The 13,539-nt window shown below is 37.3% G+C and overlaps 1 protein-coding gene across 6 annotated transcripts in view; it reads right to left on the bottom strand.

Moving 5' to 3' along the window:
* KDM4C (lysine demethylase 4C) overlaps positions 1-13,539 on the bottom strand; it is a 411,129-nt gene that overhangs the window by 195,288 nt on the left and 202,302 nt on the right. For all 6 annotated transcript variants that reach the window (XM_070375870.1, XM_070375869.1, XM_070375868.1 and 3 more), the window contains 2 exons: positions 4,913-5,106; positions 1,633-1,871 (listed from right to left, as the gene is read on the bottom strand). In XM_070375870.1, coding sequence (XP_070231971.1) covers positions 1,633-1,871; positions 4,913-5,106 — 433 coding nt within the window. The remainder of the gene's footprint in view (positions 1-1,632; positions 1,872-4,912; positions 5,107-13,539) is intronic.

Here is a 13,539-nt window from a genome sequence, read left to right as displayed (position 1 = left end):
GGTCTTAAAACCCAGAAGTCAAAATGCTAGAAACTAGGTAGCAATAGAACAAATAAAGCTGTGTACCCTTGGCTTAAACCACTCAGTAGTTCGTAATCAATTTAACCCAATGTACTTAAAAAAAAAAAAAAAAAAACCCATGGTGAGGGACAACAAAGAAATATCTGTATACATTACATAACTAGGGATTTTTGGTGGCTCAGAAGTAAAGAATCTGCCTGCCAATTCAGAAGATGAAAGTTCAACCACTGGGCTAGAAAAATTCCCTAGAGAAGGAAATGGCAACCTACTCCAGTATCCTTGCCTGAGAAATCCCAGAACAGAGGAGCCTGGTGGACTATAGTTTACAGGATTGCAAGAGTCAGATAGAACTTAGCGACTGAGCATGTGTATAATGCATAACTGGTCTCTGCACTTCCCTACCTTCTTCACTCTATCTTCCATGCATTCATTACAAATCAATTCAGCTATCACCTACTCCTAGAAACCTTGCCAGTTCAGCTTCCTGTCTATTTTGGGTCTTTCCTTGGTATGCCATCTTGATAGTGGTACTTGGCATACTAGATAGGAATTACATATTTATTTGTCTAGATAGCCAATTAAATACAAACTCACCGGGGAAAATGTCCATAATTTAAACTCTATTAACACAGACATTTCAAGTGCAAAAGGAAATAAGAATGGAGAAGAAGCCAAGGACTGATTAATTAGAACAATGATCAGGACTTTTCTTTTACTCTAAGTGGAATAAGAACAAGAAAATGGCAGGGCCAAGACCTAAGCTGACTCTTTTAAAAGGATCACTACAATTGCCAAATGGAGATCTGACTAGTAGGGTTGACTAGAGTGGACACTGGAAAAACAGGAAGGAGGCACCTTCTACAACAGTCCAGACAAAGATAACACATCTTGAGTAAAGAGAAAGCAGGGGGATGTCTGGATTTGGGAGAGCGCCACAACAGAAAGACAGAATAGATGAGGGGAATGAGAGTGAGACAGGAATTACCAATAAGCACCATTAGAAAAAGGGCAAAATCTCCCACAAATATTAAAGAGGCAAAGCATAAAAACAGTTTCAAAGAAATATGCTACAAAAAAAGGGGAAAAGCAAATCAGTTGAGATTTATAGATGATGGCTTTGGCACAGAGAAACAGCCAGGGGACTATATATGTCATTTCACAGGACTGAATGATTTTTGATGTTACTTTGTAAAATCTTAATCTTTATTTTCTTCTTAAAATTAATTTGAAAGCTAAGAATCTGCAAAGAATTATCTATAGTTGGTTGTCTCTATTCCATGTGACTTCAAGAGATTTCCAAAAATGTATTATATATTGTAAATTGAGTTGCACCAAAAAAAAATTTTTTTTTCTATTTTAGAATCTTCTTTTTTATTAAATGAAATAGGTACTGCTGGCTATTTGTCTTAAAATTTCATTACCCAGAACAGTGGTACTTCTGGCTTTTATAACACTCCCTTGGCCTTCTAGTTTAATTACCACATAGCTTTAGATAGCTTACTGGTTAAGCTCTGTGGAAAAGTAAGTTATCTGTCCTAGAAAACACAGACTTAAGGAAGACCAGCGACTACCTACTACTAATACATGAAACATAATCAGCTACTTTCTCACCCGAGAATCTGATATTATCTGACAAATTATGATCCAGCTGCATCCTGCTAACAGAGGCCTCTCCCTCTGAAGGTGCTTCTGTGTTTGCTAGTTTCACTGCTTCTTCTGGCTTTCCATCATCCTTGAGATCACCTGGATCCGGGTCAGGAGTGGGTCCCTCTGCCCCACCAACTATAGCTGACAGTTTCTCATCCTCCTCATTCTTAGGCCTCTTAGAGTGAGAACTAGTACACTGGAAGCTATTAACAAGAAAAGCTGTAGTCAGAACACAATGTGGGCAAAGGACAGCAAAAAATATATACATAAGCATTATTTTCACTTATTGAAAAAACAGAATAAAAACTGGTTTTTAATTATAATATACAAAGATAATCTTCATGATTAATAGATCAAATTTGAAACTGAAATGTTAACAACAGTTTTAATAACAATTTACTAAAAATTAAAATTAAAATAACTCTAAATAATTGATTACTAAAACACTATTGGGAAAAAGTCACTGTTGAAACTTTATACGGAGAAGGAAATGGCAACCCACTCCAGTATTCTTGCCTGGAGAATCCCATGGACAGACAGCCTGGTGGGCTACAGTCCATGGGGTCTCAAAGAGTCAGACAAGACTGAGCAACTAAACAACAACAATAAAACTTTATAACCATATTAACAGAAAGCTTAACATAAAAAATAGAGTGAAAAATCATGACACAGGGATAAAACCAAACATTATTTAGATAATAAAGAAAGAAAAAGGAAACAAAGTGATTGCATAAAGCTGTTGTTAAAATTTTAGTAGATTATTTACATTCCAAAGTGACCTGGTGACTGTATTTGCCTGAGTTTCATATAATTCTGAAATATGCATGAAAATCATTAAGATTAAATGTCAAATTATCATTAGCTGAAGAAATTAAGAGAGGAAGAAGGCTAACCACATGTATTTAACATCTTATATCAATGTACTATTTATTTTCAGAGTGGACACCACTGTTATATTATTCCACTTCTAGTATTTTTCAGCAAGTCATTTCATAGCTTTATTGTAGATGCGTTCTGTATATGACACAACATTTCTAACACTTTCATTTGCGAATAGCTATAACTCAAACTATATCAACATGTATTTCAGAGTATGTACACACACACACACACACACACACATGACATTAGTGTTATCCTATAGTAAGTCCCCATAAGATTAAAGGGAGTAGCTAGGGATAACCTGGCTTTGGTAAATTTGCTAGAAGTAACAGTACTGATATCATCATCACTTTTACTGAAACCCATGCAGTGGTCTATGTGGAATATTACATTATGAATAGCATAGCACACATAAAATTAAAAGGTTGACATCTTTTTGAGATTTCAATGAATCATTCCCTTCATTAGATTTCCTTAGATATAGTATATTACCTAAGGGAAATCAGCAAACTCAATGATCAAGCCAGCAAAGGTGAGCATAATAAGCCCCATAACATTAGGCTTTCTAACTGGGTAAGAAAAGACCACTGATTATTTTAACCTACTGAAAGACACTTCACATCTGTTCGATGTCATATCTATGTTCAATGTCAACCAACAAGGACCACTGTGATTAGTAACTAAGAGACCAGATTATACACCTAAATTAGAGTGTTGTGTATTCTGTCAATTAAAGAATAATTCTCAAGACGTTTTACTGGCCACTGAACTGAAGATTGACTACTGTCTCCTGCAGCAAATTTTTTTTGGCAATGTGGATTAGCACCTTTACTCTCCAAATCAGTGTTTCCCAAACTTTTCAGAGTGCAGCCCACAGTGAGTTATATACTTCAGATGATGACACGATACACACATACACTGATGCTGACACGTCATGAATTAATACTTACCATCACCTCATGGGAAGGACTACGATACATTTTACTCTCTTTAACTTCCTAATTTTAAAATGCTGTTCCTAACCTATTAGATTTGAAAAGTGACAGTTTGAAAATTCCTGCTGTAGACTATAGGGTGAAATAAGAACATCTGGGTTGTAATTCTGCTACTACTTCTGTGCCTCAAGTATATCTCTTATAAAATGCTGGTTTGATTCCATGTTCTTAAGGTTCCTCCACTCACTAGCATTCTAAAATAGCAGAAAATAAATTGTCAGGGGAAAAATAAGAGAGAGAGACAGAGACAGAGAGAGAGTCAGAAAATAAACATCAGAAGTGTGGGCAAAGATTTAAAATTACAGTGTTTTTTGGTTAGTGGCTAAAAACTGGAAAGAAGCTACAGGTCCAACTACAGGATATTAGATAAAATACATGCAGGCATTAAAAATTTTGTAGCAAATCATTCAATTACATGAAAAAACACAAAACTGGTCAAATTACTAATAGAGCATGGCCCCAATTTTGGAAAGGTATATAATAAATAAGAAATATATATGTAAAGGATATATACAAAATGTTAACACTGGTTATCTCTGGATTGTGTGGTAATGGGTGATTTGGGATTCCTTCATTATTCTTTTCCTTATTTTACAAATTTTCTCCAATGCACAAATATTACCTTTACAATCTGAAAGAAAAACAATGAGTAATATTGGAGAGTAAAAATACAACATAAACCTGGAAAATAAGAACCTAAAAAGGTTGCCTGAGGACCTGAGCGACAAAACACACTCCCTGTTTAATGTGCTTTAAGACAGCAAGATGACCACGACAGGCCTAAAGGCTTTTGAGATGGCCCTGGCCACAAAAATGGAATGTAGGATACATTACACAGAGACCACCACGTTACAGAAATACCACATGCTCTGACTGACATCTTGTGAAAGCACAAAGCCAAGTGTGCATAATGCAGCAAAATATAAGCTCCCCAATGAGGAAAGTAGTATGAGATGTTTGACAAATGAAGAAGAGAACTACCAAAAGTCAAAATCAGTAGCCAGATTAAAAAGTTGGAAACCAAGTTATTGAAGCTGACAAAAATAAGGATATGAGTAGACAGCACCCATAAGACTTTAAATACATTCGTGTAAGGGGTTTAGAAGTTCTACAACTGTTCTATTTCTCATGCACTGCAACACAACAAACCTCTCTTTATACATTTATTTATTTATTGCACTCTATTTATTTATTGCACTTCCAAAGAATTACAAATACTTTGCCTCAAATTTTCAGTAAGATAGTAAATAAACATACAATGAATAAACGGAAGAAAAGCAAATAAATAGTCTTTAAGACCATTATGCTCAAGGACCAGTTTTAACTGAGTAACCTCAAGTGGGATGGGGTAGGGGCAGGATCATTACCTCCTGGATGCTTTTCTTACTTTCCTCCTCCTCTGCAGCCATGCTTTTACTTCAGGGGTGGATTCTGGAGTAGGCTTTGTGTGATCAATGGTGTATATATCCTTTCCTTGTTTCCAAAGCTGGTATCTGTCTGGTTGAAATTTCCTCACAAAGATATCCATAGAAATTTTCACCATGTCTTTCCTGCAAGTGCACTGAAACACAATGGGGTTGGAGTGCTTTAGACATTCTGGTAACTACATAAAGTCACACTGAGTTGTTCTTTGAGTGTACCATACATGAATTCTTAGTCACTACATAATTAAAAATAATGTTCTCTATTTTCAAACATTCAGTGAGTAATAAACTCAATTTCTCCTGAATGGAGGTGACAATCTGTATATTCACATCTATAAATGAGAATAAGATGTTAAAATGCATTGCATAGTTCTTGGAAAGTGTATCAAGAACAACTGAAAGGAAAGAGCACACATTTGAAAGCATACCTACAAAGAAGGAATACCCTTCCAGCACAAGGATGCATCACTGCACTGAATATTATACAAAATAAAATCTAGGTTGGCAATGAATAAAAGTAGCTAATAAATGTGTGGTTAAAATAATTTAACCAATAGATTGAAATAAATTTTCTCCAAGACACATATTAATCACCTTAATGTTTATTAACAAATACACTCTCACAAAGTAACCAACAATTAGGAGCAAATAAACAGTCTCTTCTACATCATATCACATGAAACACCCAGCATCATCTGTACAATCATATCCATTAGGAAGAACAGTATTAAGGTAAGAAGTTCAAAGAAAAGATTATTTTGAACCCACTAGAACTTCCATCCTCATGAATGCATAGTTAGTAGTCATTAGAAAGTTTCCTATAAAGACCTCACACAGGTTAAAGTGTGTCCAGACTAATACTCCAGGCAGGCAGAATTTAACCAGTGAAACAGAGGTAGGAACTCAAAGATGGAACTAATATACCTTTAATCTCCCTTACACACCTGGCAATAGACTGGTTGACTCCACAACAGACTTGAAACTGTAAATCTTTCAATACTTTGGGAAAACAATTATCATCTCTATGCAAATTAATTTAAAATTTCCTAATAACCTCCCATTCAAAACTTCCTCTACAGAGTTCCAATCTTGACTTGAAAGTTCAAGAAAAAGGAAAAATCAGAACATTTCAGGACATGGCTAATAGTCTAATATGCTGAAAAGCAACTTCTCCAACTTCCAAAAAAATTCTGCTCTTATATGTTATGATAATCCTTCTGTTCTCCTATATTCACAATCAACATTTCCTAATCCCTCCCTTCCCTTTGACCCCTAGAAATCCAGTCTGTCATCATCTACAATTAGCTCTTCACCTACCTGCATAAATCGTCTTACCAGGACACCTTCACTGTCAGACACTGAAACTTAGTATAACAAAGCTAACTAATTTCCCTGCCTGCAGTCTCTCTGAGCTCCAATTCATCTTCATAGCTGTCACTTTAATCTCCCTCAAATATCTCATAATCTTTCATTTCCGAGTTCAATACGGTATAGTATTCTGCTTTGTCTTTAAAATAAAGTCTAATGTTCTGAACCTGGCATTCAAGACCTCTTAAGCTTTATCTCCACTAGTGAGACATCCAGGTTTCTCTTCCACTGCAAGTCAAATGAATATTCCTATTCAACCCCAAAGCAAAGTCACTATGAGCCTCCTTACCTCAATACTTCTGATCCTACCACAAAGCCTTCCAGCTCACCATTCTGCCATCCAAAGAAAATTCATCCTAAACACTGAATGCAAATTGTACCAATTATCCTTCTGAATGGAGTACTATTTATCTACATCACTGCTTTCTATTATTAGTTAAGTACAGGCAGACTTCATTCTATTACATATTGCTTTATTGCACTTTCCTCTAACACACTTTGCAGATAAAGTGCTTTCAGCAAATTGAAGGTTTGTGGCAACTATGCATCAAGTCGATCAATTTTTCCTACAGCATTTTCCAACAGCAGTTGCTCTCTTCGTATCTCTGTGTTACATTTTGGTAATTCTCAACATTTCAAACTTTTTCATTATTAGGGTGATCTGTGATCAGTGATTACTGATGTTACTACTGCAAAAAGAATAAAACTTGCTGAAGGCTCAAGTGATCGTTAACTTTTTTTAGCAATAGAATATTTTCTAATTAAAATATATATTGCACATAATAGAGTGCAATATAGTGTAAACATAACTTTTTTTTTTCTTTTTTTTTTTTTGTAGTGGACAGAAATTATGTCTAAATTTTTTTTCTAATTTTATTTTATTTTTAAACTTTACATAATTGTATTAGTTTAGCCAAATATCAAAATGAATCCGCCACAGGTATACATGTGTTATATGCACTGGGGAACCAAATAATTTGTGTGACTCGCTTTTTCTGGGGAAAGGAAATGAATCCCCAATCTCTGAGGCATGCCTATAAAATGAGAGTTTTGAGTCATTTTTAAGTCTTCCTGGCTCAGAAATACGGAAAATGAGGATCATTAGATATTTGAAGATATTTTGCTTTAAGATGCAACCTTTCACTAAAGGAAGAAATGAAATTTAGACTCACCTGCAGAAATTCTCTTATTTGAGTACAGTGTTACTAATATTTGCTTTGTGGAAAAACGAGGAGTGGATAATATCGATACTATAAGTTGCCTTGGCATCAAAGAATTTTGTGTTACATTTTAATTTCCTATCCCTCTCTCCTGGAAGTCTTGAATTTTGTACACATACAACACGATCCATTGCTCAACTGATTCTCTGACTCAGTACAAGAATTTATGTCCTAAGTTATAGAAACAGATAACAAATTAATGGTTGCCAGGGTTAAGGGAAGAAATGACAGTGAGAGGGAAGCAGGGGGGTTCAGGTATACAAGGCAATGTGAGGGATCCTTGCAGTGGTGGAAATATTCTGTATCTTGACTCTATCACTGCCAATATCCTCTTTTCCTATATTGTACTATAGTTACGCAAGAAATTACCATCAGGGTAACAGGGTAAAGGATACACAGGATCTTTGTGTCTTATTTTTAGCAACTGGATATGAATCTACAATTATCTAAAGATAAAACATTTAAGAAAAAAATAAACCCCAAGACTTCCTTAAAAACATACATATATATATGTTTAACCTTCAATTTTAAATATTCAGAATGCAGGCATAAAATACCCAAAATAATGCAAGGGAACAATGCCAGAGTCGAAAATAGTTGAAAGTGAAAGTGAAGTTGCTCAGTCCTGCCGGACTCTTTGAGACTCCATGGCCAGTAGCCTGCACCAAGCTTCTCCTTCCACGGGATTTTCAAGGCAAGAGTACTGCAGTGGGTTGCCACTTCCTTCTCCAGGGAATCTTCCCAACCAGGGATCGAACCCAGGTCTCTCACATTGTACACAGACGCTTTACCGACTGAGCCACCAGGGAAGTCCAAAAATAGCGGAAGTAAACTTTAAAAGCACAGAGAAAATCTGCTTTTGTCAGTAGTGACAATTAACACATTCATCTAAAGCCCTAAAGATTACTAACAACATTTAATAGAATGTGCAATGTGACTTTACTAGCATAAAGAATGGAAGACATTAACAATCCCATTTAGGAACAAAGAAATTACAGACTACATATTGGTACAAAAAGCAATAACAGGTAATAACTCTCAAGCAAGGTATTTTGGATATGAATTCAAAACACTAATAGAGATGGCTTTTCTTACTGTTTCTTTTAAGAGTATACCTACTGTTTATGCAATATGCAACGTATGCAATGCTAAGTTCATATTTAAAGGGAGTTGTCAGGAGTCTTTAACCACAGAACTCTTCCATATTTCACTACTCTAAGACTTGTTACACAGAATGATGATTATTCGTTCCTGTCTCCCAGGAAGTCGAATTCATGCTGTTATTTATACTGAAAACCAGCAATCTAATTTCAAGATGAAAATGTTTCTAAAAATCAGCAACTTTCTAAGGTAGCAAATACTAAGCTAGTCATCTGAATTGTAGTATTGGAAATTTCATATAACCACAATATATGACTAATAAAATAAGAAGCTGAGGCTTAATAAAAAAAAAAAAAAAAAAAACAAACTAAGGTATTACTTGAACATATTCTCTTTGTGACACACAGTATGGCTAATGGGGGGAGGCGGGGAGGAGCTTTCACGTGCAAATATCTGATAAGGAAGACTTTGAAGGTATGCAAACATCTGAAATTATTCTGCTTTCCAGTCTATTTATAATAATTAAATGGTAATTAAGAAGGAACTGAGGAAAGGGACTTCCCCGGTGACCCAGTGGCTAAGATTTCACATTCCAATGCAGGGGGTCCCAGACTGATCCCCCTGGTCAGGGAACTGGATGCCACATGCCACACCTAAGAGTTTGTATGCCACAACAAAGACCCGGGGCAGCCAAATACGTAAATAAAAAATAAATATTAAACAATAAAAAAGGTACTAAGGCAAGAATAACTTAAAATAAGATAACAAACCTGGTAAGCCACTTGATGTGGCTGTTATGGGTTAAATTGTATCTCCCCTCCACCCCCAAAAAGGTCTATGTTGAAGTTCTAACCCCAGTACATCAGAATACAGACCTACTTTGGAGACAGGGTTAAGGCAGAAGTAATTACATACGGTGTTACTGAGTAGAGTGGACCCTTAATCCAGTAGGACTGGTGCCCATATCAAAAAAGAAGAGGCACAGACATGCAGGGAAGAAAGCCATGTAAAAATGGAGGCACAGATTGGAGTAATGCATCTACAAGGCAAGGGCCATCGAGGAGTAACTCTGCCATCAGGAAGAATCCTGAGAGGGTCTCAGAGGGAGGAGAGAACTACAGGTACCTTGATTTTGGATTTTTGGCCTCCAGAACCCTGAGGCAATAAATTTTTGTTGTTGTAATTCACCCAGTTGGTGGCTCTATTACAGCAGTCCAAGGGAACTAATACAAATTTTTGGAACTAGGAAGTACAGCACTTCTATAACAACCAGCTTAAAATGTAGAGTGGCTTTGGGGAGGAAAAGAGTAGAGAAGGCTTTCATCATCATAGACTATACATATAATATATATATAATGAAGAACAGAGTACCGCTACTTGTGCTAAATGTGCTTCTGGCAAGGTCTCGGAGGTAAATGAGGAGTATGGTATTGGACACTGGAGGAGAGGTGATCCCTGTTGTGAAAAGAGGAAAAGTTGTGTTATGTTGGGTGAAAGGTAGAACTTAAAAATTACAAACTTGGAAATTGAGATTTCCCATGAAAGTATGGAAGGTTCAGCTTTGCTTGCCTTGTCTGCTTAATGTAAGACAGGAGAAGAAAGAAAGAAACTGAGGAAGGAACTACTAAGCAAAAAAAAAAAACCAGTTTAGAAAATTCTCAGCCTATCCACAGAGTATATTCTGGAGACTGGGCCAGTGGTTTGGCTGGATAGACGTTTGCTAAAGAGATTAGGCATGTGAATCACGGGTCAGATCAACCATCTCAGCAGAAGCCAGGAATGGAGATGTGATTATCCAGGAAAGGCCTGTGGAGGATACTCTTGTGTGATGGCTTGGATACCCCTGAGGTGCAAAGAAGACCAACCAAGTTCGTGAGGGCCTTATGTTAGAAGAAATAATGCCAGCCTGAACTGAAAATGACAAAGACAGGATGAAATGAAGGAAGAATCACTAACATGACAACTCACAAGGAAGAATACTGAGCCAACAGTCCTCTGTACCATCTGTCACAGAAGCAAAAAGACTCTTATATGGAACATATAGGAAGATGCTGCCATATGTTTTATTTAAGATATATTAATGGAGGCCCGCCTGCAATGGAGGAGACACAGGAGATGCGGGTTCAATCCCTGCATTGGGAAGATCCCCTGGGGAGGAAATGGCAACCCACTCCAGTATTCTTTCCTTTCTTTTTTTTAACCCTCCCTCCCCACTCAAGTATTCTTACCTCAAAAGTCCCATGGACAGAGAAGCCTAGTGGGCTACAGTCCATGGAGTCGTAGAGTCAGATACGACTAAGCGACTAAGTATGCACAACAGAAGTATTCAATAAAGCAGTAAACCCATTCATGTTAAATTTTTCTGAATAACATAAACCCACAAATGATTACTATCCAATCAACAGTATGCTAGTAATACATAAAAATAACATTATTTCTTTTAAAATTCTATATTGGATTATAATGCCTTGGAAGAGGAGGAAAAAGAAAGCATGACAACAGTTTGTTGAGAAACTACAAAACCCATAATGCAGCATACACTGACACTTAAAAATTGGACTCAAATTCCAGCTTCAACACTAACCAGCCATGTAACCTTGATCAAGTTATTAAATGTCTCTGTGCCTCAGCTACCTCATTTGAAAAACTTTCTCATTTGAAAAACAGAGCATAACAATGGTAACTACCTCACAAGGACTAAGCTTTTTGTATCTGTAAAATAGACTGTTGTCAACTACAAGATGGCACTTACCAAGAGCTTTGCCACTTCAGTATCTTGCCTTGACAGCCCCAAGAACAATATGAAAAGGCAAAAAGATAGGACACTGAAAGATGAACTCCCCTGGCTGGTAGGTGTCCAATATGCTACTGGAGAAGAGTGAAGAAATAACACTAGAAAGAATGAAGAGACAGAGCCAAAGCGAAAACAAAGCCCAGCAATGGATGTGACTGGTGATGCAAGTACAGTCTGATGCTGTAAAGAACAATATTGCATAGGAGCCTGGAATGTTAGGTACATCAGTTCACTTCACTCGCTCAGTCGTGTCCAACTCTTTGCGACCCCATGAATCGCAGCACGCCAGGCCTCCCTGTCCATCACCAATTCCCGGAGTTCACTCAGACTCACATCCATCAAGTCAGTGATGCCATCCAGCCATCTCATCCTCTGTTGTCCGCTTCTCCTCCTGCCCACAATCCCTCCAGCATCAGAGTCTTTTCCAATGAGTCAACTCTTCGCATGAGGTGGCCAAAGTACTGGAGTTTCAGCTTTAGCATCATTCCTTCCAAAGAAATCCCAGGGCTGATCTCCTTCAGAACGGACTGGTTGGATCTCCTTGCAGTCCAATGGGTTCTCAAGAGTCTTCTCCAACACCACAGTTTAAAAGCATCAATTCTTCGGCACTCAGCCTTCTTCACAGTCTAACTCTCACATCCATACATGACCACAGGAAAAACCATAGCCTTGACTAGACGGACCTTTGTTGGCAAAGTAATGTCTCTGCTAATCAAGGCAAACTGAAAATGGTCAAACAGGAGATGGCAAAAGTAAACATCAACATTTTAGGAATCAGTGAACTAAAATGGACGGGAATGGGCGAATTTACCTCAGATGACCATTATATGTTCTACTGTGGGAAAGAATCCCTTAGAAGAAATGGAGTAGCCCTCATAGTCAACAGAGAGTCCGAAATGCAGTACTTGGATGCAATCTCAAAAACGACAGAATGATCTCTGTTTCCAATGCAAACCATGCAATATCACAGTAATCCAAGTCTATGCCTGGAGCAGTAATGCCAAAGAACCTGAGGTTGAATGGTTCTATGAAGACCTACAAGACCTTATAGAACTAACACCCAAAAAGGATGTCCTTTTCATTATGGGGGCCTGGAATGCCTAAGTAGGAAGTCAAGAGATACCTGGAGTAACAGGCAAATTTGGCCTTGGAGTACAAAATAAAGCAGGGCAAAGGTTAGCAGAGTTTTGCCAAGAGACTGCACTAGTCATAGCAAACACCCTCTTCCAACAACACAAGAGAAGACTCTACACATGGACATCAGCAGATGGTTAATATCAAAATCAGACTGATTATATTCTTTGCAGTCAAAGATGGAGAAGCTCTATACAGTCAGTAAAGACAAGACCAGGAGCTGACTGTGACTCAGATCATGAACTCCTTATTGCCAAATTCAGACTTAAATTGAAGAAAATAGGGAAAACCACTAACCATTCAGGTATGACCTAAATCAAATCCCTTACAATTATACAGTGGAAGTAACAAACAGATTCAAGGGATTAGATCTGATCGACAGAGTGCCTGAAGAACTTTGGACAGAGGTTCCTGACATTGTACAGGAGGCAGTGATCAAGATCATCCCCAAGAAAAAGAAATGCAAAAAGGCAAAATGGTTGTCTGAGGAGGGTTTACAAATAGCTGTGAAAAGAAGAGAAGCAAAAGGCAAAGGAGAAAAGGAAAGATACACCCATTTGAATGCAGAGTTCCAAAGAATAGCAAGGAGAGATAAGAAAGCCTTCCTCAGCGATCAATGCAAAGAAATAGAGGAAAACAACAGAATGGGAAAGACTAGAGATCTCTTCAAGAAAATTAGAGATACCAAGGGAACATTTCATGCAAAGATGGGCACAATAAAGGACAGAAATGGTATGGACCTAACAGAAGCAGAAGATATTAAGAAGAGGTGGCAAGAATACACAGAAGAACTATATAAAAAAGATCTTCATGATCCAGATAACCACAATGGTGTGATCACTCACCTACAGCCAGACATCCTAAAATGCGAAGTCAACTGGGCCTTAGGAAGTATCACTACGAACAAAGCTAGTGGAGGTGATGGAATTTTAATTGAGCTATTTCAAATCCTA

Source organism: Bos mutus, chromosome 8 (genome assembly GCF_027580195.1).
Source record: "Bos mutus isolate GX-2022 chromosome 8, NWIPB_WYAK_1.1, whole genome shotgun sequence".
Lineage (NCBI taxonomy): Eukaryota > Metazoa > Chordata > Mammalia > Artiodactyla > Bovidae > Bos > Bos mutus.
This window is presented reverse-complemented; position numbering and strand designations above follow the sequence as displayed.